Source organism: Sorex fumeus, unplaced genomic scaffold, assembly GCF_029834395.1.
Source record: "Sorex fumeus unplaced genomic scaffold, SorFum_2.1 ptg000063l, whole genome shotgun sequence".
NCBI lineage: Eukaryota > Metazoa > Chordata > Mammalia > Eulipotyphla > Soricidae > Sorex > Sorex fumeus.
The window spans coordinates 63,885,680-63,913,355 of record NW_026606120.1 but is presented as its reverse complement, the minus strand read 5'-3'; the positions used below and the strand labels follow the sequence as shown (position 1 = coordinate 63,913,355).

The 27,676-nt window shown below is 43.7% G+C and overlaps 1 protein-coding gene and 1 non-coding gene across 2 annotated transcripts; both read left to right on the top strand.

Moving 5' to 3' along the window:
* On the top strand, window positions 1–27,676 carry PCTP (phosphatidylcholine transfer protein). Its single transcript, XM_056127704.1, has 6 exons — window positions 1–241; window positions 17,296–17,413; window positions 20,593–20,672; window positions 24,344–24,515; window positions 25,403–25,470; window positions 26,709–27,676. Exons 1-6 carry the CDS (start codon window positions 101–103, stop codon window positions 26,781–26,783), a joined length of 654 nt encoding a protein of 217 aa, XP_055983679.1. The 5' UTR covers window positions 1–100; the 3' UTR covers window positions 26,784–27,676.
* On the top strand, window positions 12,872–12,944 carry TRNAT-UGU (transfer RNA threonine (anticodon UGU)). The gene has a single exon. It is a non-coding gene; the product is annotated as a tRNA-Thr (tRNA).

Genomic DNA, 27,676 nt, shown 5'->3' with positions numbered 1-27,676 from the left:
ACCAATCACACACGGGACCAGCCTCTCGCCCCGCCCCTGAACCCACGCCAGGTCTGTCCCCATCCTCCCCTGCGGCGGAAGGCACGGAAGCTGAGCGAGGATGGACTGTGCAGCCGCCAGCTTCTCGGAGGAGTCGTTCCAGGCGGCCGGCGCCGAGCTGCAGCAGGCTTCGCTGAATGGGACCGACTGGACGCTGATGGTGAAGTCCCAGGACATTTGCATCTTCCGACGGACGGAGAAGGTAGCTGCCGCCTTCTAGGAGGACCGCGGGCGTCAGTTCGGACGCGTGCGGGGCCGCAGCCGCCACCGCCGCCGTGGAGGTGGGGGAGCGGGGCGGAGCGAGCGCAGGGGCGGCGTCTGGGCGCTGCCTGCTGATTGGGTCCTCTGGTTTGAGGCCCCCCCCCCACTCCCCGCAAAGGAGGAAGTAATTTGTTAGGAATTCATTGTCGATTTAAATTATGGGCCTGCTGATGTTCCAGGCCCCTCTGCACTTGGCTATGAGGGACCGGGGCCCACATCCAGTGGTGTTGGGATGCCCTAGAGTTTGAATGAAGTGGAAATGAGCTTGGCAAGAGCTGGGATGTGAAGGGTAACCTGGATGGGGAGTTTTGCTAAGGGATCTCCTATCAGGCCTGTTCCAGGCATTTTCCTAACTTACTTGGACTTCTGCCCCTTCCTTGTACATTTCACTAAAGTTTTGTCTGGAGCTTCAGGGAAGAAGGGTAACAAAACGGGCAGGGAAAAAAGGTAACAAAAGGGGAAAGTTCTTAGAGGATGACATCGCACCCGAGGTTGCCACTCTATTCCAGTGTGCGGTAGAAGTTACCTACCGCAAAGTATTTTAAGTCACTTTTAGGCAAGTGAAAGCGAGGTTTCCTGGCAGAGGGCGTGGGTTATTGAAGGCCTTTTATAATCTAGAACAGAGCAGACGTGGATGTTAGTGAGCAGTTCAGAGTTGCTTTTTTTTTTTTAGCAAAAAAGTAGTTCCATTTTGGCGGCATCAATCAATAGGGCATGCTGTTCTGATTTCCTGACACTTCAGTGACATTGATCTCCCGATGACAATGATCAGCCTGTCATGATGGTTTCACTGGTGGTGACTTCATGGTGGTAGGTTCGTTTATATCTATATTAAAAACTTTAGGGAATGTAAAAAATATCAAGGAATATTTACCCATTTTCACTAATTTTTTTTCTCAAATGCATCCCATGGAAGGTATGTCCCACTCCTGCATAAGAACTTGGTAATATAAGTAATCACTCACCCAACAATGAATGAAACTTTGCTGTGTGCCAGAGCCATTGAAGAGGAAACTCTTCTTCTAGCAGGCAATATTAGTTTCCTAATGTCAACAGATTGGACATATTTTCAGGCAAAATCCATTTCTCTTCTTTCTGCTACTCTATTTCATTTTTCTTTGCCACTCATATCCAGGCAATTGCCAAGCATTTCTATTTGATTGTTTCTATTTAAGCTGACTCCAGATGCATTCCCCTCCCCTTCCTGTCATGAAAATTTGGCATTTTGGGTGGCATCTAGAAGTAGAGTCACTTAGATGGTTTCTCAACCTTCCCTTCCCTGGTCCCCTACCTGCAACTTCACCCAAGCATGTTAAGCACCTGAAAGAGAGTCTGTGATCTTATTACTGACACTTATTATTTATACTTCTTTCAGCAACACAGTCAATTGTAGAGTTAATAAAAGTAGTAGTGATACTTTTTTTGTAAGAGATAATGCACTGCATGCTTTCTGCTGTTCTTTGCACTATTCCAAATCTTTTAGGGTATTGGCTTCTCAGTTTTTACACTGGCTCTCATGTCTGGGTCTTTGATTGCTAACTTTTTCGCTATTTGGAAATGAGTGCATAGAAGGGTTACATTGATTGCTCAATAAACCCTGACACCAACACTTAGCCACCTGGTTGAAGACCTGTGCTTTGAACAGGCACCTCCATTGAATCTCTGAAAGAAGGGGGTGTTGTTAAGTGAGTTGCACTGAACTCATTTGATTCCAGTTCCCATTTCCAGCTTTATCTTTCAAGTCTCATCCATACCTCCTGGCCTCTAGGCAACTTAGACCATTCCACCTCTCCAACAGGTCTGTGTTTTGGCTTTAGTGCCTTTTCTTCCCTAATGTTGTTCACTGTCTCACAAAATCCTGATGTACCTTTGGGGAAGCAGAAATCAGGCATTCTTTATATCTGTAATTACAGGTTAATTATTATATCTGTAATAAAATTTCACAGATTTGGTCCATATTTACAGCTTTATGCTCCCTATCAGGTGGCTTCTTCCCCAAAAGCAGTCATGCTGCTCATTGACTGATTTCTGGGTGAAAAGTGAACAGTTTGTTTTCTGAGTGCTTGGACATCAAATGGAGACTTGAGACTCATTGATGAACAAGGAAATAGATTCCTGTCTTCAGGGATTCAGCTCATCTTTCCTGCCATCATAGATTCTCAGCAAGTCCAAACCAGAAAGGTCCTTAGATTCCTGGGGTGAACTGCTTCTTTAATGAAATGAAGACAGAGAGAATAAACTATGTGAAACAATCTTAGGAATCCAGTTCCTCCTATTAAGTCTAATCTTCCTTTACTGTATTATTTCTTCTCCGCTTTATTTTCTGGGCTGTCTTTTACCTTGTAAACCTTCCAAACTGCTCTCACTCTGTAGCTCTTATCACTTATCTATCTGGGACTTCTTTCTCATCATTAAATTCTTATATTGGTGCGTAGACAACGAAGATAGAAACTGCAGGCAATGAGCCACATCTATTCAAATGTAAACGTCCGATTCGGGTTGTTAGGCATTCGCATGAATCAATGCTCTTGGCCAAGTTTGTGTTGACAAGGACACCGACGCCTCCAACACCTCTTTTATCGCATGTTCTGAGGAACAATTCTTCTCCAGTGTCGAAAACGGTATGGTGAGATTCGTGCCTTCTTGTCTCGGTCAGACCAATGATGTCGTACTTGATCATTCGCACTTGTACCATCAGGTCCTCGATGGATGCATCTGATGCTAGCATACGTGCATTGAAAGTACAGACGATCATTTTTGTCTTCCTTCGTTGTGGCAGCCTAGGTTGGCCTTGAGATTTTGTCAGCCTCTCCTTTCTCATCCTTCTCAGTGTTGCCATGTTGGCGAAGCCTTCAGGGTCAGGTGAATGAGACCAGTTGTAGTTACTGGTTTTGGCATATCGAATACACAACAGATAGCTTGCCAGGCTCTTCTGTGCGGGTGGAATACTCTCAGTAGCTTGCCAGTCTTTCTGAGAGGGATAGAGGCTTTTGGGGTGACCTCTAATCACCCTTGTAGGTGTTACCATATTTGAACCCTATCAAATACGGTACAACAATTCCGGAAGTTGGGTATTTAGTGTCTTATGGCCGCGCGGGTCCGGAAAGCATCCTGAAGTGTGGCGACGGCTGGATAGTGGAAGTAGTGATTGATTCATTTTTTTTTTTTTAGTTTTAAAAAGAAACTAAAAAAATAGAATAGGTGCTCGATAAATTAGTTTCCTAATCCAGCTAACAGTGATCAGCCTTACTGATTTTTCTTTCATCCTCAAGTCTGGGGCAAGCGCGTTCCCCTTTCCGCGTCTGTTTATCAGAAAAAAACCTGGTTCCCTCACACCAGGTTTTTCCCTTCTGACTGACTCTGCACGGCACCCACACTGGGCAGAAACGCAAGTAGGGGTCGCTGTTGAGGCTTTGCTGGCGCTGTCCGACCATGGGAGCCCCTCAGCAGGACTTTCTCTTGCCTCCTCGCAGCTGAATGCACAGTTATGGGCATCCCCAGTATCTCAACCAACCTCTCTGGCTTCGGCTGCTTCATGGAGGAGCATATTGCAGATCCCTCAGCCTACGGTTAGCGTCCCAAATGAGCGCAAGGCTCTTGGATTCCGGGGGGGTAGGGTATGGGCGGGCATGGGGGACAGTCTGCTGGGTCTCAGCGGGAAGAGGGACCAAGGGGAATAAAGGTTCTCCCCAACCGGTTTTCTGAGGCCTTCCTCATTCCCCCACCCCGCCCCCGGCCCCCGCAGGCATTTACATTTTGGATCGGCGGTTCCGCAGCTTAGATGATTCCTGCTCGAAGCTCACCTCCTTCCTCTACAGCTTCTGAAAGAGAAATCGAGAAGTTCTACATGGAGCTAGAGAAGTTCTATAAAGAAGACCACACCTTCTACAAGATCATTGTGGGTGATTTTAATGCCAAGATAGGACCGAGAAGATCAGCTGAAGAACTTCACATCGGGACCCATGGCCTACAATGGAACGAACAGGGTGAGAGACTGTCTGAGTTCATCATGTCGACCAAGACCATTCATGGTAACTCACAGTTCCAGAAGGCAGAATCTAAACGATGGACATGGGAGTCTCCCGGTGGACGATTCCACAATGAAATAGACCACATCATATTCAATCGACGGTTTTGCCTGACTGATGTCGCTGTTGTCCCAAAATTTCGAACGGGATCGGACCACCGTCTCCTTCGTGCAAAATTCTACTTCACAGAGTGGGGAGAAAGGGCTGCAAAGTTCAAAAAGAGAACTCCCAGAACGACCACCAACTGGGAACTCTTTGGCACTATTGCTGCAACATGGGAAGATGCCATTGTTGACAACATTGACAAGGAATACGATTGACTAGTTCAGCACCTCCATGAATGTACGAGGAACGCCAAGAGAGAGATAGCTACAAAAAATCACCTATCTTCGAAAGCTCCTGAGCTAATTCGCAAGCATGGTTTGGCACATGCCTCAGGCAACCGCAAGCTAACGTCCGAGCTCACAAAACAGTGCAGAGATGCGATCAAGGAAGACCTCAAAGAGAGAAGAGCAGAAGTACTGGTAGATGCGGCAGAAGCCGGGAAAAGTATTCGTAACGCCCGCCTGTCCTTCGCCAACTACAAGACCAAGATGACTGCCCTCCGACATCCTGATGGATCCATCACATCCTCCAGAACGGCAATGGAGAAGATTATCCATGACTTCTACTCAAATCTCTTCGACAGCCATGTCCACTTGCCGACATACCAAATTCCACAGGATGGATATGTCGTTCCCAATGTTCTCCCTTCCGAAATCTGACGCGCCATTTCGTCGGTAAAGAAACAAACAGCACCCGGCCCAGACAAGGTCAGACCTGAACACCTGAAGAACCTGCTGTCACTACTCATCAATACACTGGCTCGGCTCTTCACTCGCTACCTGTCTGAATGCGAGGTTCCGTCCCAATGGAAAACCAGCAGGACCGTACTACTCTTCAAGAAGGGAGACATCCATGACATTGGCAACTATCGCCCGATCTGCCTATTGTCTGTCATCTACAAGTTGTTCACTCGAGTCATCCTAAATAGGATTGGCAGAACACTAGATCAAGGACAACCATGCGAGCAAGCAGGGTTCCGCAAAGGATTCAGCACCATCAACCATATCCACACGATAACCAAGCTCATTGAGGTTTCTCGGGAGTTCAAGATGCCGCTCTGTTTAACGTTCATTGATTTAAAGAAGGCCTTTGATTCTGTTGAGATGGAAGCGGTCATTGAAGCCCTAGCCAATCAGGGCATTCAAGCCCAATACATCAGGATCCTCCGTGAGCTGTATTGCGGATTCACTACCAGGATCTCACCATTCTACAAAGAAGTGATTGTTGATGTCAAGAGAGGGGTGCGGCAGGGTGATACCATTTCACCGAAACTCTTCAGTGCCACCCTCGAGAACATCATGCGACGACTGGAATGGGAAGGAATGGGAGTGAAGATAGATGGTCGGCAACTACACCACCTCCGCTTTGCTGATGACATTGTTTTAATAACACCAAACATCAGCCAAGCGGCACAAATTCTGGCCGACTTTGACCGTGAGTGTGGAAAGGTAGGACTACAGCTGAATCTTACGAAGACAATGTTTATGAGAAACAGCCTCGTTCCTGACGCCCCATTCGCTCTCAATGGAACGACCATCTCCAAATGCAACAGCTATGTGTACCTAGGTTGAGAGGTCAACATGACAAATGACCTGACACCCGAGCTGCGTAGGAGGAAGAGAGTGGCTTGGAATGCCTTCAAGAACGTCGAAGAAATAGCTAAGAGGACGAAGAACCTCCGGCTCTGGGCACATCTCTTTGATTCCACTGTTCTTCCTGCGTTAACATATGCCTCAGAGACCTGGGCCCTACGCAAACAAGATGAGAACACCATTCAGGTCTCCCAAAGAAGAATAGAAAGAGCTATGCTTGGAATATAACGTTTTACTCAAATGAGAGAAAGAATCCGGAGTTCTGACATCCGTCGATGATCAAGAATCAGGGACGCTGTCTCATTTGCCAAGGTGTCCAAAATCAGATGGGCTGGTCACGTAATGAGATTTAAAGACGACCGCTGGACTAGAGCTGTTACCGACTGGATTCCACGGGATGTCAAAAGACTGCGTGGCCGCCCACCTACCAGATGGTCAGACTTCTTCGTCAAGATCATGAACGATCGGTTTGAGGCCCTTCATGTTCCCGGAGCGAACAGATGCCATTTGGCTACACTAGCATGCGACAGGGACGAATGGAGACGTTACTGGCGCCCGCTTGAGCAAATCGACGACTAACGGGAAGTTAAGTGATTAAGTGAAGTGAAATTCTTATGTAAGTTGGAATTGGTATTATCGCATATCATAATTACCTTCATATTTTGAGGAAGAGAGGAGCGTTTTTCTTCTGTATTCTTCTGCTTCATTTTCTGTTACACCGGGGCTTCAGATTTTTTTTGTCTGAATTTTGTCTTAAGTCATGCTTCTCCTCATTAAATAGCCCTTAGAATTTTTAATAAGCTCCAGAGTGAATAAGCATTTCTTTCTTGAATTTGTTTTTTCTCTATTATATTGCTTTGGAAAATTGAGTTGCTCCATAGGTATTCTGACATTGATGCTTATATTGCAGTTTAATCTGACACTGAGCAACTAGAGTGAATACAGGTCTGTGGAGGTGAAAGGTAAAAAGTCCACGGGTTGCCCTCATTTTTGACTAACTGCTTACTAATTGGGAGGATTTCCACAATCCTGCCCTCTCAGATTCAATAATTTACTAGATTCACTTAATTTAGGAAAGTGCTATACATAAAAGTTTCATAATTATAAAGAAAACATTGTAGAAGACAGAAGAGAAAAATTAGGAGGCATAGGGTGAGGTCTGGAAAGTCTCCTGTGTAGAGTTCCTCTGGCTTCTCCCTGTCGAATCAGGACATGGCATTCTTCCACACATCAATGTGTTCACTGCCTGGAAACTCCACCCAAGTTTTGGTATCCAGACTTTTTATTAGCCTTGGCGTTTCTGTTATTTTACTTTTTTTTTTTTTTTGGCTTTTTGGGTCAGACCTGGTGGTGCTCAGAGGTTACTCCTGTCTCTGCACTCAGGAATTACTTCTGTCAGTGTTTGGGGGGACTATCTATATGGGATGCCAGGGATCAAACCCAGGTCGGCTACGTGCAAGGCAAATACCCTCCCCTCTCTCCTATCACTCCAGCCTCCCTTTGTCGTTTTTCATCTTGATAAATCTACCTGACCGTTGCTGTAGGTGAGTCCCGACCAGGTTATTCTTTGTCGACTTTGTCTTTAAGTCTTTAAATTCCTCCAGTTTGGTTGAATAGAATATACTTGTTTGGACCCTTTAATGTAGGGTCATTGATCCACCCAACATTTGATAGCTTTTTATTTTTATTCCTTTGATTCAACCCCTTTTATATGTTTTATTTATTCTGTTTATTAATAACCACCTAGAGATTTCTATTCAGCTGGAATGAGGCCCTGATTCTCTCCACCATCTCTTCCCATTTACTTTTTGATCAATCTAATGTTTTTGATATGTGTAAGACCCATTAGGAGAGGCTAGGACTGGTGATCCAATAGGGCTTCTCTTTTAAACCTGTGAGAGAATTCCCATGAAGAAGGGCTAAAAGTCACCTGTGGGTAGGGCAAATGAAAGGCCTCTGTGTCTAAGTACTTGCCATGACCTGAATAAAGGAAAGTTTTAGTCGATGGATATCCAGTCCAACATGGCTCGCATGTAAAGCATATTAGTCACTTTGTCTGAGGTTTATCATTTAGAATTTATCACATAGGAAGAACTAGACGGTTTCCCTTCTCAGGTCAACCCTGCAGTGGATTTCAACCAATTGTCCACCAAGCTGGCTTTTCCCATAGGAATAATCCTCTGTCTGCCTGGATCATGTGTAGAAGTCTCTGATCCATAGTAAGCTGTGCTCATAATCTCAGTGCTACTAAGGAGAGGTACTATTATGTGTTCTGAAAAGGCAAAAATGTGTTTAGAGGGTCTTACTTTTTACACACACACACACACACACACACACATATTTAAACAAATTTGTAGCTTTTTAACTTTTAGACTAATTCTGAGTGTTTTTCTTTAGCAGATGGTTTCTTGTGATACATAGTATTTTGTTTGTTTTTGATTAAATCACATAATTTTAGATATTAGAATTTTTGAACTTTCTTTGAACCTATTCTGTCTTCTTTTTCCTTCTTTTTAATGCTTTCTCTGCCTATTCTTCCTTCCTTTCCTCTCCCCTCCCTTTTTTTCCTTCCAGCTTGTAATGACATTAACTTACTGTTACATGGTAATCTCATTTACATGACTCTGCCTCCAGCACCACCAAAATGGGCTTCTTGAAAAGTGAACTACATTTCCTAATGAGAATAAACCCAGAGAGTTTATTCTCATAGTGTTTTCCACCTGCTATGTCAAAAGTGACATAGCAGGTGGAAAACACTATGAAGAAAATAAAGTGGGATAAAGGGTTAGAGAATACAGGTATGGTTATGGATCTGTAGTTATGGATCTATGATGAAGGAGTTTGGAAATAATATTTGAATATGAGATGGAAGCCAGTTAAGAGATTATGTCATGCAAATGTCTGGAAAGGCATGTACCTGAAGCTCAAGCACATTAGAGTCAGTCACCTAGAGAAATTTGGAGACAACACCAAGCCCTGCCCTAGAGTCTTAGACTTCATTGGCTGGACCTTGGTTGGTCCTTTGGAAAGATCCCCTTTCCATCTAGTGGTTGATTAGTTTATTCTGACATATGTGTGTGTGTGTTTGATGCACTTCATAATAAAAATTTTAAAAAATTGGTTAACAAAAATGAAACCGATTCTTTGTTTCGAGGATATATTGTTATTGCTCCACACTCACTACCAAAGTGTGTGGAGCATCATGACGGGCACTGGAGCAGATCTTGCAAAGTGGCCCAGAAGCGAAGTCTCGAAAGATGGAGTGTTTGGGCAAAGTTGGCAGGAACAGGGTGCCAGCAAGCACTGGGTGTTTGGCCTTGAGCCTCACTCAACCTCCTACTCACATGTGCCAAAGATACAGAAACTGTCACATAAGCTTAGCAGGTCATCCTCACTGCAATATCTAGCCTTGAATGGGATTGGACAGGGCCAAAGCGGAGTAGGAGAGTTGATAGGACAACAATGCTAAACTTTCTGTGATTGTACCTTCTTGTAAGCCAAGACCCTCTATAAAATATGTGTGTATTTGGCAATAAAGTGAACAGCCATCAGCTGCTCCCAGAGGGTGTTTCTCTGCATGCCCGTCATCCTTCTTCCCAAGTGCACAATGTGTCTGGGCACGTTGGGGAAAATCTGTTCCCCAACAAAAGTGCCAGTATACTGGTCTGCTGGTCTCTTTCAGGCCACTCCCTCCCCCTTGATAACTTCAGTTCTGCCTCTGGAAATTGAAGGTTTGTTTTCTTGGGACATTGCCTGGTCCCTGACTTTATTTCTTTCTATCTCACATAGGAGTGAGATCATCCGGTATTTGTCTTCGACCTTCTGACTTATTTTGCTTAGCATAGACCCCCTCCAGTTCTATCCATGTTGTAGCAAAAAGCAAGTTTCTTTTTCTTTCCTATTAACTTGAGTGGTATTCTACCATATATATACCACAGTCTCTTTATGCACTCATCTGCTTTGGACATTTCATTGTTTCCATGTCCTAGCTATTGTAAATAGTACTACAGTGAACTAAGGGGTGCATACATTTTTTTGAACTAGTGCTTTTGAGATAGATGCCGAGGAGTGAAATTTCTATATAATATAGTAGATCTATATTTAAAAAATTTGAAAAACTCAGAGGCTGAGCCAGTTTGTATTTCCACCAACAATGAATGAGGGTTTCTTTTGCTTTACAATCCACCAGCATTTATTTGGAACTTTCTTTTTTCTTTTTTCCTTTTTCCAACTTTCTTTTTTCTTTTTCTTTCTTTTTTTTATGACACTGGACTTTCTCATATACAGTGGGACTAATAAAATTTACGTGTGCTTTTGCAATAAAATTTCTGTAGTAAATCAGACTTTTTCTGGGTTATATTTTGGAAATGGTGATGGTGATGTCTAAAGAAGCAATTGCCTAACTTTTTCTATAGAAGACAAATCATAATTTTTTAGGCTTCGTAGGCTGAGGTAAATAGAGAATATTATATATAGCCATTTTAAAATATAAATACCACTTTTAGACTATGAAATGTGAAAAAATGGGTATGACAGACCGTTTTGCCAATTCACATCTACATATAGTTGTAATAAGTAATTGCTCTCTCATTTTAGAGTTTATAGGCCTATCTAAATCTCAGTTTCCTCACATATAAACTATAGAGGACTTCAGATAAGCCAGAGTTGCATAGGGAGTCAATGACAGGGTACATTTTAAAGCATCTAGTAAGTTAATGTACTTTGTTGTGAATGATAGCCAGGGAGACCAGATGTCCCAATATACATATGCTAGACTGGGTGAAAAATTTCCCACACCTCTTTCATTCTCAAAAGTGTGACAGTTGGAATGCTAAATTATATGTTCACCCAAGTTATAAACACATGCACCCTGGACAGCTTATTTCTCTAATGATATGTTCACAGAAGTCAATTACAACTTGATAGCAGTATCACAGACCGTGAACTCTGTTTTCAGATCACTGGCTTCAAGTCCAGATTTTGCCATCATTAATTGTATGAACTGGAGTAAATTTTATTACCTTACAACTATTTTAACAGCCTTAAAAAGGTATAATTTATATATCATAAATTGTGTTGATTTTTAAGTGTACAGGTCACTGATCTTCAGTAAATTTGTGGAGGTCTACCACTTTTACCACTGTCTAATTTTAAACCATTTGTGTTACTCCTAAAGAATCCTCTTGCCTATTTCCAGTCACTATTCCTGCTCCTAGTAACAGACTACCCACCATTCATCTATTTTCTGTCTCTATAGGATTGCATTTTCTGGATATTTAGAAAAGAAAAAAAATACTTAAGACTAATTTATCTAAAAACTGGGTGTGTACCACTTACCACAATACACATTATCCTTTTGTGGATTAGGTAGAACATTCTACACGTAACATTCAGCCCCATACCTGGTATTGAATAAACTATCAAGGACTAGCTTCTATTTTACTCACCTATCTACCATCCTTAGGGATTAAACCTATTACAGTTTCTTAGATTTAAAACATTGAATCAGATGTCCTCAATTGTCTTTCTTCATATTAAACTTGGTACACATTTTCGATTCCTCCGCCCCTCTCGGAGAGCCCGGCAAGCTACCGAGAGTATTCGATATGCCAGACACAGTAACAACAAAGTCTCCAATGGAGACGTTACTGGGCCCGCTCGAGCAAATCGACGATCAACGGGAGGGCCTTTACCTTTACCTTTACCTTTACACATTTTCCAAAGCCATTTGCACTTTTGACCCCTAGCACAAGACTGGAGCGATAGCACAACGGGTAGGGGGTTTGCCTTGCATGCGGCCCACCTGGGTTCGATTCCTCCATTCCTCTTGGAGAGCCCAGCTAGCTACCAAGAGTATCCCGCCTGCATGTCAGAGCCTGGCAAGCTTCCCGTGGTGTATCAATATGCCAAAAACAGTAACAAGTCTCGCAATGGAGACATTAGTGGTGCCTCCTCGAGCAAATCGATGAACAACAGGACGACAGTGCTACAGTGCTACTATTAAAATAAGTTGTCCTTAGTGAAAAAAAAAATTGACTTTTTTTGAGAGCAGAGAGGGGTTTCTAGGAAGTGCTCAGGTCTCTAACCAAGAATTCTCAGCCAATCAAACCGGTGATTCAATGCAAGAAACTGAATATGCAGTGCTGCTCAGAACTAGGTGCTGGAGATTACCTGGGGCTACCTTGGTCATAGTGGGGGTTGGTTGTTTACTTGCTAGGCACGTACCCTAGCTGCTGTACTATATGGTTCTGACCAAGCAGGCCAGGGATTCAGTGTTAAGACCCAAGAATATGGTGCTGCTCAGGTCCTGCAGTGCTGGGGATTACGTGGGTTACCCCAGTGATTCTTGGGAGCCTCTAGGGTCATACCCAGTGATACTCAGAAGACCCTGGAATACAGGGCATTGAACTGGGGTCAGTTTCATGCAAGGCGCACACTTGCCCCTGTACTATCTCTCTGTGCCCTGCATATTTAATTTTTAAGGTTGTTTACATATCAACCATAAAAAAAATTTGCGTAGATCAAGCTGACATTTATAATTTGTTTCTTATCAAATTGTATGAACAATGATATCCAGTTCTGATGAGATGCACCATTACTGCTCACCAGAGTATAAACTGATACATACTTTTCAAAAGGTAAAGGCCCTCCCGTTGATCGTCGATTTGCTCGAGCGGGCCCAGTAACGTCTCCATTGGAGACTTTGTTGTTACTGTGTCTGGCATATCGAATACTCTCGGTAGCTTGCCGGGCTCTCTGAGAGGGGCGGAGGAATCGAACCCGGGTCGGCCATGTTGGCCGCTTGTAAGGTGAATGCCCTACCGCTGTGCTATCGCTCCAGCAGCCGGCTCCATAGCTCAGGGGTTAGAGCACTGGTCTTGTAAACCAGGGGTCGCGAGTTCAAATCTCGCTGGGGCCTGCTTGTCTGCTTTTTAGGGCTGGAGCGATAGCACAGCGGGTAGGGCGTTCGCCTTACAAGCGGCCAACATGGCCGACCCGAGTTCGATTCCTCCGCCCCTCTCGGAGAGCCCGGCAAGCTACCGAGAGTATTCGATATGCCAAACACAGTAACAACAAAGTCTCCAATGGAGACGTTACTGGGCCCGCTCGAGCAAATCGACGATCAATGGGAGGGCCTTTACCTTTTTTATACTTTTCAAAAGGTTCAGGGACTGGAGAGATAGTATAGTGGGTAGGACACTTGGCTTGCACCTGGCCTTCCAGGTTCGAGCCCCATTACCCCGCAATGTCCCCTGAGTACCACCAGGAATGATCCAGAGTATAGAGTCAGGAGAAAGCTGTGAGCACAGCTGGATATGACCCCAAAACAAAGTTAAAAAACCCTAATAAACAAATAAAAATAAAAAGATTTGTACCAAGTATAATTGCTCGTAAAATAGTAATCCCCTTTAGCACAAAATGTCTAAGGAAGTTTTAAGATTGAAAAAAAAAAAAGAAAAGAATTCTGGGTGAAGTTGATCAATATGGAAAAATATTATAACAATATTTATAGCCAGTATTTAGAAATGTTAATAAAAATAATTGATTTGCTCAAGCAGGCCCAGTAACGTCTCCATTTTTGAGATTTGTTGTTACTGTGTTTTGGCATATCAAATACATCACGGGTAGCTTACCAGGCTTTGCTGTGTGGGCGAGATACTCTCGGTAGCTTGCCGGGTTCTTGGAGAGGGGCTGAAGAATCAAACCCGGCTTGGCTGGGCTGGCTGCGCACAAGGCAAACGCCCTACCGCTGTGCTATTGCTCCATAAGATTGTGATATCTCCATAGCTTTGATGCAGTGTATTTGAAGTAAAGTTACTGGGGCCAGAGAAATAATACAGGGATTAAGGTACTTTCTTTGCACACACTCACCCGGATTTGATCCCTGGTACCACGTATGTTCCTCCAAGCAACTGCCAGGAGATCTCTGAGCGCAGTGCCAGGAATAAGCCCTGAGCACTGCTGCGTATGGCCCAGAAACAAACAGACAGAAAAAGAGTGTGGGTGCTGGGGACTTGGTAGAGCGGGGAGAGGTGCATTCCTGCAAGCTTTGACCCCTGTTCACTCCACTCTCCCAGTTTAGCTCCATATCCTGGAGGCCTCCCCCCCAGCACAGTGCTGGGTGTGGCCCCGGTGGTCCCTAGTGCACAAGACTTACAGAACAGGCCGCCACAGGCAGTAAGTGACTCCCAGTCCTCCTGAGCACTACTTGTGAGTCCCACCCTGCCCCCAAGAATGCAATTTGTTTATACCATACTATTTTCAATGTGGTAATTTAAGAATACTTGTTTGTATTTGTTATTTATTAAAACAAGGTATTTATTTTGTAAATATGTTTATTTAAAAGACCTATGTCAAAAAAAAAGCTATTTGTAGTCATGCTGTGTTTTCTCTTTATTTTTATTGGCATTTTCTAATTATTTTGGTGATCTTTAAAAAAATTCATTCCGTGTTTTTAAAAGATAACATTAAAATGCAAGTATGTTTGCAGTGATCCTTTTTTAAAAAGGAACCATGGATGAGAAAGTGCTTTGATCCAAGAATTTGGGTGGAGCTATTCCGCACTTGAAAAGTACATTTTCTTGATATCTTAGGAAAGGTGTTACTGAGCATTTTGTTCCTCTGGAGTTCTGGCATTTCTCAGTTCTGCCACAAAGGGAGTGTTTAAAGGAAGTTGTCACAATAGGTCATTCTTCTGTGTTCGCGTACTTATGTCATTCTATTTTTCTTTTCCTAGAGAACTTTCTGTTTTTCTTTTCTGTGACATGTATAGGACTGAGGTCACTAAAGATTGTGACTGCATTCTGGAGGAAAAGGAACCCAGTTTAAGGAAACAGTAGGTCTTAATTTATCCAGATAACCAAACCTAATTCATGTAAGGCTGGGGAGATAATGATCTCAACACATATTTTTGCTCAGTGTACGTAGAAAACGCACCCACCCTCCTTTCCTAAACGAGGGGCTAACTGGCTATGTTCCAAGGTGTATTGAAATCTGTGGGAATAAGTGTATGTATTTGTGTGTGGGACATTCCTTCCTGCACACAAATACATACTAGTTCTCTTCATAGAAAAAGAGACTTCTCCCCAGGTCTGCCCTCCATAGAGATACCCAAGGCACAACCTGTAACACATTTGGTCGACTAGATTCTCATTGCTGGGCATCCTGAGTGTAAGTCACATACTTTTAGAGCTATAAGGCTGTAGGAATTCAATTTTGGCTTTGCCTTTCAGTATCTCCACTCTCTACCCCCATCCCTAGCTTCCCACACATCCAAGATTTCTATACTGAGATGTTTTTATTTCAGAGTTAACACTACTTGGTTAACTGAGTTGGAAAACCATAACGCCTAAGGATCTCCAGGAAGATTCTCCATGTTTAGAACTATGTCATTTATATTCATGTCTTTTTTCTTAGCAGCTTGATGAACTCCGTCCAGCACACCCATTAGCAGGAGATAGAAGAGCTTCGAAGCAATTTTGTTTTCCCTCAGAAAAGTTTGACTTTGCATTATAAGTGCCTTCCAAGGCTATATTCTAATTAGTATATACAAAAAGAGTATATACAAAATGAGTATTACTGAGCACTGAAGTTAAGCTAATAAAATCCTTTCTGGAAAAAAAAAACTACACAGATTCACCATGCTCCTGCTTAACATCACCTAAGTGTCTGGTGTGGTGTTAAGAAGAAGATGGCTTCAATCTATTTATTTTGTTCACTTTTGCCTTGAAATGAAGAGCCATTGCCTTGATCATAATAACCTTTAATCAGTAATTATGTTATTGCTCTAGTCAAAGAGAAATGTATAGCAGGACCAACTCCGGTGCAGCACTCTTTCAGACAGGCTCTGACTTAACATGAAATCAAGGAAACTCTGCATTTAAGAATCTAGAAATGGGCATTTTTTTTCTTTTTTTTTGCCTTTTGGGTCACACCCAGGGATGTCAGTGGTTACTCCTGATTCTGCATTCAGGAATTACTCCTGGCAGTGCTTGGGGAATCATATGAGATGCTGGGGATCGAACCTGGGTTGGCCGCATGCAAGGCAAACAAACACTCTACCCTCTGTACTATCACTCCGGCCCAAAATGGGAATTTTTCTGACTGAGAGGGATTTCTTTATTTGAACCTGGTGTTTCTTCCTGATTTTCTGTCTTTTTATATGTATTATTATTATTTATCTTTCATTTAAAAGAGTAATTGTTTAAAAAAATTTCTCTTTTGGAATGAATAAGGTTGATGAAATAATGTTTGGGTGTCATTATGCCCCCAGGGATGCCTGAAATAGTAATGCTAGCTGCTTACATGGTCCACCAACTTAGACGTTTAGCAAGCACCGAATGCTCATGTTGGAAAGTTGCTGTCTTAGAAAACAGCTCCCACCTACCTGGTTCCTCAAAGATTCTTGGATTCATCCACAGTTCACTGCTGTCTCTTTCCCAACAGCCAGACTGTCAGCAACTCCTATTGACATTGCTTCCCAGACATACCCTTAGCTCACTGATTTCTCTCCACCACTGTCCTTGCCTGTCCATTCAAATCATTGCCATCTTTTATTGAAACATTGCACTGGTCTTCTTCCTCCACTATGATATTTTTCCTACCAAGTAGCATAAGTCATCTCTTTTAAATGTTCTTTTACCCTGTTTAAATGTGCACATTGGTTTTCCAAGCAGATAAGGCAAAATCCTTACCACTGTAACTTACAAAGCATGCTCACCCTCTCCCTCTCCCTTTTGTTCTCCCTCTCCTCCTCCTCCCTCCCTCCCTCCCTCCCTCCCTCCCTCCCACCCTCCCACTCTCTCTCTGTCTCTCTCTGTCTCTGTCTCTCTCTCTCTTTATACTCTCCCCATTCTCTGTTCTCTGGACCCCCAATGTTCTGATTGTTGATGCTATCTCAGGGCTTTCTCCTGCCAGAAATGGACTTTATTTAACATTTCATGACTGACTTCTGATATTTATAACAATATTTTTGATCATTTTAACCTTCCTGTGGGCCATTTTTTTTTTTGACCATGTACCATTTATCACTGAATCCTTATTAAATCCTAATCACCAGGATGGCTTTTGTAGTTATCACTGCCACCAACTTACAGTGAAATAGAGGCCTCCTGAGATCGGGGCTTTTATTTGCTTTTTTACTGTTGTGACACGAACATCAGTGTGTGATGTGACTACCTCATCCTCAGCTGTTTTTTCTTACATGGTGGAATCCAGCTTTCTCACAATGGGGAAATCACTGGACTGTTTCTGCTTGTTCTGTTTCACAGTCATCCGCACTTTATGAGTACAAAGTCTTAGGTACTCTGGAGGACTGTCCACCATCTCTGCTGGCCGAAGTCTATATGGACTTAGAGTACCGAAAACAGTGGGACCTGTATGTTAAAGGTGAGTGATACCTACAGTTTGTTTCTTAATCCATTAGAGTGCTGAATCTGTTGTTATTCTACTAAGCAGAAGCAACTGTTGTAATTTCTGTTATGTTATGCTCCATTTTAAGATGAAGTGTTCTACCACTATTCCTAGGATTTGTTCCTTGTATACTCTTAATTTTAGTCTCTACTTTCTATGTTTTTGTATGTATTCTACCACTGAGCTATATCTCTGCCCATGTTCCCATTTTAAGTTGGTTATCATGCCGGATAAATTGGTAATCATGGAAAGCTTCTTAGAAGAGGTGATGTTTAGGCAGTGTTTTGAAAGTTGAATTGAAGATTTGTAAATGGCAGAAATACGTCTATGTAAAGAGGGGAGAAAGGAGATAGGTAGTTTAGGGCACTCCAGGCTCAGGAAAATTTTAATGAAAATCATGATATATTCATAAACAGTAAGCAATTTGGTATAGTTGGGTTGTTGGGGAAGCAGAATCTGGGGCTGGGATGGAAGGAACATCCAGATCCCAAATCCCAAGTCCCTAGCATGGCCACTCTTTTTTTTTAAAAAAAAAATTTTATTTGTGAGACACCATGGGGTACAGTTGTAGACTTACAAATTTTTGTGCTTGGGTTTCAATTATACAATGATCAAATACCCATCCCTCCACCAGTGCCCATTTCCCACCATCATGGATCCCAGTATCCCTCCCACCCCCCACCCCCCACCCCCATCCCACCCTGCCTCTGTGGCAGGGCATTCCCTTTTGTTCTCTCTCTCCTTTTGGGTGTTGTGGTTTGCAAAAGAGGCATTGAGTGGCAATCATGTTTGGTCTATAGTCTACTTTCAGCATGCTTCTCCCATCCTGGGAGGATCCTCCCAACACCCTTTATTTGGTGCTCCCTTCTCTATCTGAGCTCCCCTTTCCCCTAGCATGTGTGACTGGCCTCAAAGCCATGGAGCAAAATTCCTGGTACTAATCTTGAGCATGGTCACTCTTAAGCTACAGTTCTTAGATGTAACTGGTGGAGAGTGAGTGAAAGGCATTAGTGGAGGCTCTTCCTCCCTCTTAAAGCTATGAGTGACTCTGCAGTTTCAACCACAGTGGAACTGAAGCATCAAGGGAATGAAACACTGGAAAAACTCCTACTAAAGTCAGATCTCTTGGTTGCCAAGTAACAGAGAACTAAGATTCCAGTATGGAAAACGTAGAGAGACTATGAGTACATTGCATTGAAAAGTCTATGGATTTCTGGTTTCCAGGATAGCTGCATCCAGTGCTTAAAACAATTTTCCAAGCAGATGTTTCTTATGTGTTGACCTAATTCTTAGGCAGATTCCTCAGTCAAGGCTAAGATGGTCACCAGAAGATCCAGGCTTATATTCTAATTATTTAAACAACCTGGAAGGAACAGGGATGAGAATACCACTTTTGTACTGATGGTAGCCAGAGTCATGGATTTGCTCATATCAGATCCGTTGGATCACATGCTTATACCCTGTGGACGTTTGTCATTGTTTGGGCAACCCAAGAGCCATTACCCTTCCCAATCTCCCATTCGGAGATTTTTGTTATTATCTGAGGGAGAAGTCAGGTGTTCTCTGTTCCAACCTCCCTAGCAACCTTGGCTCAATCATGGAATAAGATACTGCCAATAAGGTGTATATGTGGCTTCAGTGGGGGGTAAAGCAATGCAAGGAGACAGGTAGCATGAAAAATCTTTTCTCCAGAAACGGTCATAGCTGAGATATCTGATTTTGGAGTGAACCATCCCAGGACCTCTTCTGTGTTGAATTTGCCATCATCAGCTTGAACCATGGTGTTTGGTCCAGTAGTAGCAAAAACATGATTTCTCTGCCACATTCTAAAGCTGGAACTTTAGAACTCTGAAGAACTCTGGAAGTTCAAAAGTTAACTGTGCTCCTCCTGGATATTTTGGAGCTTCCTTGGAATCTTTTCTGCACCACTTGTCTGATCTCGATTTCCAGAGTGGTCAGCTAAGACTCTACCTAGATGTAGCACAATCACCAAGGTTTGCTCATTATCCCTGAAGTTAATGTCAATGTCCTCCTTCTTGAACCATATAGTCAAGGAGAAGGAAGCTGTCCTGAGGGATAACTTCTTAGACTCTGGTATGGGAAGGGGAATCAGTGTGCAACCTCCCAACAGGGACATATCCTCCCCTGCTTTCCTTCTTTATAAGGGCTGACTTTTGCTCCGTGGCACCATGGGTTGGCAAGCTGTGGAATTTGTGGCCTGATTTTAATAAGCTTTCCTGGGGCCAGAATGGTAATACAGCAGGTAGGGTATTTGCCTTGCATGCGAACGACCTGGGTTCTATTCCCAGCATCCCATATGGTCCCCTGAGAACTGCCAGGAGTAATTCCTGAGTGCAGAGCCAGGAATAACCCCTGAGCACCACCAAGAATGACCCAAAAAGCTTTTTTTTTTTTTAAAGGCTTTCTTCAAATTCCAAATGAAAAAAATCCAGTTTCCTGTGTCAGTGTCTCCTCAGCAATTCTTCAGTGGTTAGGTGGGAGCTAACATTGGATATGGATGTCACAAAATCTCATATCTCTCTTGCTCTCTCTGCAAGAGTGAGCTGCTGTATGTACATAAGTGTATGATTTTGGTCCCAGATGCCTGGTTCTCATATAAAGAGACAGTGAGAAGTAAGAAACTTAGGGTTAGCGTGTTTCTAGCAGCCTTGCCCCTTTCTAACTGTCAGGAAATACACTGCCAGCTCTGGAACCTTCATTTCCATCTGAACCTACTGGACTGGGTGACTGGCTGCAGACTGACGGGAAGGGGTTAATTGTCACAAGGGAAAAGAGAGCTGAGAATCAGAACTTTTGGTACTGCAGTGCCACCTGGTGGTTTACTCTCATTTAAAACCCCTCTGAAATTGAATTTTTTGGATCCCTGAGTTTGTTTCATTGCCTTCGGAGACGCTTGCCAGTGCCCTACAAGTTTGGCCTAATTCCTTATTTTTCATCTTGATTTCTACTAGGATTTACCTCTGGATAACAAGCTTTCGGTGGTAATGAATCTACCTAACTTTTGTCTAGAATTTTGTGCCTTGGAAGTTAGTGAATTATTATGCGGTAGAGTTTGTCATATCTAGATTTCTTGTTTACTGGACCTCAAGAGGTTTCTGGAGGTTTCTAAATTCATTTTTCCCCTCCCTCTTTAGAACTCTATGAAAAAGAAGTCGACGGAAAGACCGTGATCTACTGGGAAGTGAAGTACCCCTTTCCCCTGTCCAACAGAGATGTATCCTTCTGGACCACATGCGGTTACTTGGCCTTCTGAGTATTTTGGTATTCCATCACCCAGTGTTTGTGGAGCTGGTTTTTCAGCAGGTGTGGAAAGCAATGTCAGATGGTTCTTCCAGAAAGACCTGTGAGAGTTTTTTGCTCCTTTTGCATTTGTGAGAGTGTGGTTTCTGGGCCTAGTCACTTTCTTCTATAATGGTGGAGAGTTTCATTGGAAAGAAAGTCATACTTTCTTGAGAACTTTGCTAGGACTTGAAACTGTTGAGTCACAGAATCGGGGCACTGAGGAGACTCTTGGGAAGGGGTGATTCATATATTCATATCCATAAAGGAGGAAGTAGGAACCCAGAGAGATAAATGACAGATAAGTGGCGGCTGGGGACAGGAACTCAGGCCTCTTGTTTCTGCTTCCTTCTGTCACCACCACCATCTATCCCCCTGCCTCCTGTTTTAGTTGACCCCAGGGTGATCCTTAACTCTTGACCCTGGATGTTTCTTCCTTCCCATCCTTTTCCTTAGTTATAAAATGAAGTAACTGAGTGGAATGAAGTAATATTTAATTGATTTTTCAAGGGTCTCAGAAATCCCCTTAACACTAGCCTGGGAGGACAGGATAGAAATTTGCTGGATGCGCAGCTGGGAGTGAGGTTTCAACTCCTTCACTGTCTTCTTCAATCACAGCAGCTGAGTGATTTACACAGTGAGTTTCTATGCAAAAGCATCTTAGCAGAGTCTTTTGGATTTAAATCATTGAATTATATTATCACAGGAATCTTCTTTAGCTCTGCCAAAGCACAATTTGTTTCTAAATACTTGAGATAGGGGATATGTTTTGTGTGTGTTACCTGTTTCTGGTGTTGTAAGTATATATATATATCTATCCTAGTCTCCTTCTAGATAATAAACTCCCTAAAGATTTATTTTTGGCACAATTTTCACATCCCACTAGCTAATATATGTGTATACTATATACATTTAGACAAATATTTGGTTTTCTTCTAGATTTTTATAAAATCCTTAGACTTGGGGCTGGAGTGATAGTACAGCAGGAAGGGCATTTGCCTTGCACGTGGCCACCATGGGTTTGATTCCCAGCATCCCATATAGTCCCTTGAGCACCGCCAGGAGTAATTCCTGAGTGCAGAGCCAGGAGTAATGCATCAACAGGGGTAACCCAAAAAGGAAAAAAAAAAAAACACCACCACCACCAACAACAACAGAAATCCTTTAGACTTTATGTGGTTTCCTCTAGTCCTGCCATCAACTGTGCAAAGTGGGAATCGTCATCTTAATTTTGGAAACTGAGGGAAAGAAACGGGTTTTGGGCGGTTCACAAATAGTGAGTGGTAGAAGCAGGTTTGGGGTTCAGGTTCAGCTCTCTCTGGACTCAATGAACCTGACCAGAGCATGGTCCCACCTCTTGGATCCCACAGGAACCTGACTGAAGAGTTTTTCTCACTAGTACACATGTGGGGCTCCTTAAAGTTCTTTTTGGTATCTTTCCAGTGCTAGTAACTCCATAGTGAGTCTTTAATCTTCCCATATGTGTGTTTTGACTCTCTAATGGGATTGTTAAAGTCTTTGGGGGTAATGGTTTCCCAAGTGGTGCTCAGCTAACTGGGCCAGTGGTTCAATGCAAAGGCCAGAGGATACATTGCTGAATGGACTCCGCAGTGCTAGAGTTTACCCAGACCACCCTGCCAGTGCTTAGGGACACCTAGGGACCTCCACAGTTGAATCCATCCAGGAATACTTAGGGACTTTGCTATGCCAGTGATTGAGCAGGGATTGGTAGCAGGCAAAACAGATACCTAACTCCAGTGCTGTCTCTCCACACCCCAGGGTTGTTAAATTCTTGAGAACAGAGACTCGTGAAATAGAAAAGAAGATTTGTTTTGGAGTGATAGAACCCAGGTTGAATATATTCCTTTCCTGGTTTGTTAGAGTATTTGTTCAATCTCTGGGCCCACAGTGAACTTGAAGTTCTTCGGGAATTGTGTTATATGCCACTCAGACTTTCCAGCCCTTCAAAGACTTCTGTCAGTTGTCATCAATAGATCAAGTTAAGTTTCCCTCAAAAATGTGGCAGAAGGTGGCCAACACACGAGCTGTGTCCAGTGTGGGAGAGAATGGGACAAGTTTTCTTCTAGGGAAAAAGTTAAAAGCTTGGAAGAGAGGAAAGTCAGTTCCAAGCCACATCATTTCTTCCCTAAAACGTTTAAGAACCTGACTCATTGGTACCTGGAGAGAAGTCTAAATAGAAGATCTAGTGTTTATGTACCTCTATAGGGTGCTTGAGTGAAAGGTGGAAGCTACTGTGGGTTCCATAGAGACTTGGAGGAGGCATGGGGTTGGGGTTGTTTCTGTGTTACAGCAAGTATAATGGTGTTAGGAAGGCTTTTTGATTGGTCCAGGCATTTCTTGTGCAAGACCTAAAGTTCTACCATTTGAAAGTATAATGAACATATTAAAAAGAGCTGAGCCCTGTCTGGCTATGAAAGTTAGGGAGCTTGGGTCTGGGTTCGGATTGAGATTTCATTACTTTAGCTGAAGTCTGGGATTTTTGACAAGTTTCTTGGACATGTCTGAGCCTTAATTTTGACATCTGTGAGATGGGGTTGCTTATATCAAATTTAGAGAGACTTTGCGTCAAAACTGATATTATATGTAAAAGTTTTGCAGTATACACGACATAGTATCACTGTCACTGTCACTGTCCTCCCGTTGTTCATCGATTTGCTCGAGCGGCCCAGGAACGTCTCCATCATGAGACTTCTTGTTACTTCTTGTTTTGGCATATTGAATACGTCACAGGTAGCTTGCCAGGCTTTGCTTTGTGGGCAAGAAACTCTCGGTAGCTTGTTGGGCTCTCCGAGAGGGGCGGAGGAATCGTACTCAGGTCAGCCTTGTCAGTTGCGTGCAAGGCAAATGCCCTACCGCTGTGCTATCACTCCAGCCCAGGCCATGGTAAAGACTTGTTAAATGTCCTCATTGTTTGTCAGGAATTAATTGCTCTTCTTAGAATAGCACCCTGTGGTTGTTTTGTGAATGTCTATTAAGATGAAGTAGCTTTGCTATTTAGGTGAATCACTGTTAACCCAGAGTGGATATCTGTGTACTAAATATTCAAGTGCCGTTAGGACACCTGCTATAAGTCACATTGCTTAACCATTGTCTGTGCCTAGTTGATCATCAGAGCTTTGAGTAAAAGAGGGACACAGTGGAGTAAGACCATTGTTTATCACATGCTTACTCAGCTCCTTGCTTTCTCTGCCCTGCCCCCACTGCCCCACCTAGTTACTTTTTCTCCTGGGTTGGGAAACTGAGTCTCAGAAAAGGTTGATGAACCTAGACCCACCCTGCTGGGAAGGGAGCAGTGATGTATCATGATGCCTTCTGGGGAAAAGGGAGTATCTCGATCCCCTCCACTTCCCAGGATTAAAAGCAATAGAGGCAAGTAGGTAAGGCATGCTCTGAAACCAGAATCCTAGTGGTTGGGGTACTATCTTACAGTTCTGGAAGAGAAGCAGAATAGGTGAGTAATGGCAAGAGGGAGTAGAAGCCATGTGGGTGGTTTCGTATCACACTTTTTGGCTCTGGGCTCTGGAGCCCATGTCTGTGTAAGTCTGAAATGCAGGTGTGGAGGGCATGCCTTGACTAGAGGCACAGTATGTCTACATCCGGCAGCGGCGAGACCTGGATATAGATGGGAACAAGATCTATGTGATCCTGTCGCAGAGCGTCTCTGTACCACAGATTGCTGAGAGATCGGGTGTGATCCGGGTGAAGAAATTCAAGCAGAGCCTGGCGATTATGAGTGATGGCAAGAAGGGGAGTAAAGGTAAAGACTGGTCCCTCCCTCAAGGCTGTGCTGACTGCAGGCAGGTCAAAGGATGGAAGCTTTGCCCCTGCTCTGAGGTCGAAGAATGAGCCCTATACTAATGGATCAGAGATGACTCACCCCTGCAGCTTCCCAACTGGGCTAGAGGGCCAGGTGCTTGCCTGGTGTTCATCTGCTCTTGGTGAATGCTTGCGTTGTTCAGATGAAATAAGAAGAGCCCAGCAGAGTGGAAAGTTTGGAGAGTCATGGCAGGCTGGTCTTGGCCAAGCCTGGGGGTAGATGAGAGGCTGTCAGAAACTGTCAGAAGACAGTGTCTGTTCATGAAGGTGCATTCTCATGATAGTCCCAAGTTCCTGTCCTCAAGGAGAAAAGCGAATGGGGTTGGCAGCCACTTGCTGTCTGGAATGAAGATAGCCTACATCTCAGGCCAGATCTGAATATGTGAACACCATATCTGATGCTTCTTCCATCTGTCACCTTGAGAGAAAAGAGATTCACTTTTTGGAGTCTCTGTTTTATTATTTATAAATGTGGGTTTAATTTATGTATCCCTTTAGGATTGTAAGGAGAGATATCCCAATTTTCTGCTATTTTCCAGGTGTTTAACTGCTGACTGTGCTTGTGACTGTGATTGATATATCAATATATATAATGTATATTATACATATATATGAAAGGATATATATTTGTGTGTGTGTGTGTGTGTATGTGTTTGTGTGTTTGTCCTTTAAAGTAGGCAAGGGAGAGAGAAAAAAATCTGCATTATCTTTTAGATACTTCTTACTTTCTGGGTCTAATATGAAGAAGCAGAACTCTCAGGGTTTGTGGCTGGACCCTTCTAAAACATTTTTTCTTCCTTTTCAATTGTCCTTTCTTTCTCTCTCTAGTTTCCATGTATTACTTCGATAACCCGGGTGGCCAAATTCCGTCCTGGCTCATTAACTGGGCAGCCAAGGTGAGATCCCAGGGGGCAGGAGGGGGAAGTGTGCTTGACAAATGTTGACTTAACCCATGGGGCTGTCGGGCTGCAGAGACACACTGTCTCAGGCCTAATGAGGCTCTTTTATGAAGCAGCTTGGTTGAGTGACTCCAGCGAGGACTGGGGCTGCCAACACCCAGGATGGAGGCTGAAACAAAAGACAAAGGATTGTTGGCTGGAATGCCAGGCCCTCCGGACTGCTAATGCCCCAGCTCCCTGCCAGAATCACTCTTTGGAACCTCCGGACAATAGTCTGTTCCTTGGAGGAACAATAGTGCCTGTGGATTCCATCTCTGCTTAGGAAGGAGTAAGACAGACCAGACTGGCTCTGGAGACAACCAGACGCGTCCAGGCCCCAGGGAAGCCACTGGTTTTGTTAGGGTGGTTTTGTGTTTCTGGAGGAAAGGAAACTGCAGTGGCAGTTCACGTCACTAGTGAATGCCTCCGAGCCTGGAATTGTGGGGCTCGTTAGCCTGGCTGGGACAAATCCCACATATTGGCTGGGTGCAGCAGAGCCCTGGAGAGAGTGAAAAAGCTCATACATAGGCTTGGAGTCAAACTCATGCGATTTTGAATTCCAGCCCCTGTTTCTGACAGTGTGTGTCATCTAGGGAAAACATTGATGTATCCCCTTTAAAAAGTAGAGATAGATATAACTTAGCACATGAACTGAAAGTAAATTAGATCAAGTTTGGGGAAATTTTTGTACAAAACTTGATAGTAACTAAGTCTGTCCTACCCTGACCCCCCCCCCCAACCCCCCGCCAAATCCTTACCATTTTCTAATTCAGTAAGGAATTTCTTTTCTTTTCTTTTTTTTTTTTTTTTGCTTTCCCTTTTTTTTTTGGCAGAGTCCTGCAACTCAGTCCAGTCCCACCTCCTGTCCCTTTTCTCTTTTTAAAAAGTAGTCAGTGTCTCTGAAACAGACTTTTCTTTTTCATTTTCTTCTTCTTTTTTTTTTTTTCACTCACAAGAACTGAAATCTAAGGCAGTTTCTTGTATCAATGCCCGCTTATGCCTTTTCTGGCCTGTGTCCTGGGTCTTACTTTTTGCCCCTATCTGTGACAAACATTCTTTGGAACTTTTGAAATCTGGGCAGAGGCCTTTTCCTTCAGTATTCCCCGAGTCATCTCTGTTCCCCTCTTGTCACATCCCAAAGAATCCTGTGCAATGGCTCTAAGGATATGAACCTGACTGTCTCTTTTGCCTTGCAGAATGGAGTTCCTAACTTCTTGAAAGACATTGAAAAAGCCTGCCAGACCTTCCCCCAAAGAAGAGCACCTCAGTAAAGGAATTCAGAACCATACACTCATGGGACAATGGGCTGCCCCTTCTCCCACACAGGCTCAGATGCCTGTATCCACCTCAGCACGTCAACGCGTGTTTGTGGCTTAGTCCAGCTCACCCGCCTGCTTCCTGTCCCTCTCTCCCCATGCCAGGACGGGCTGCCTTCATCCACTATTGAATATGGGTCAGATCAGGGAAACCTTTGCTTGTTTATGTTTTAGAAGGGAAGTCCTCAACAGGGAACACAATCATTCCATTGTGCCATTCCAGGGGGATGGGTGGGTGGAGGGACAATAAGATAGCCCACCCCAGCCAGCCGGCTCCTTCCCAGAATGGGATTTCTTGCAGTGTGGGAGAGGCCTCTGGAAGTGGTGTGGCATTCTGGGCGGACATTGATTGTGCACTAAGACTGGAAGACTAGGGGTCCCCTTGCTTGTGCTTTTGGTGACTTGCATTGAGTGAAGTGACCATCAGTGAAGTCCCCCCCCCAACTCCTATTTGTGAAGGATCACTAGCAGTTTTGATATCCAACCGCTTCCAAACAAGTGGTAGGCCTGACTGAGCACAAAATGTGGTAACTGGTTCTCCTCATGCATGTCTAGGTTTTTGCCTTTTCCATATGGCACTGACGGGAAGCCATCCATGTCTCACTAGCCAGGCATTTTACTGGAAGCGGGGGTGCCATTTAGATGTCTCTGGCAGCCAGCAGCAGCAAAGATGCTTCATATGGGGTTTGGTGTATATGCAGTTAGATGCATTTCCCTTCGGACTGTTCAGAGATATTCAAGATAGACCAGCTCATGGCCAGGGAAGTAGTTAATTTTTAATTTGGTGCTCTGTCCCTTTTGCTAAGGAGTTCTACCTAAGTTTTCTGCCTCTTCTACAACAGAAGGGC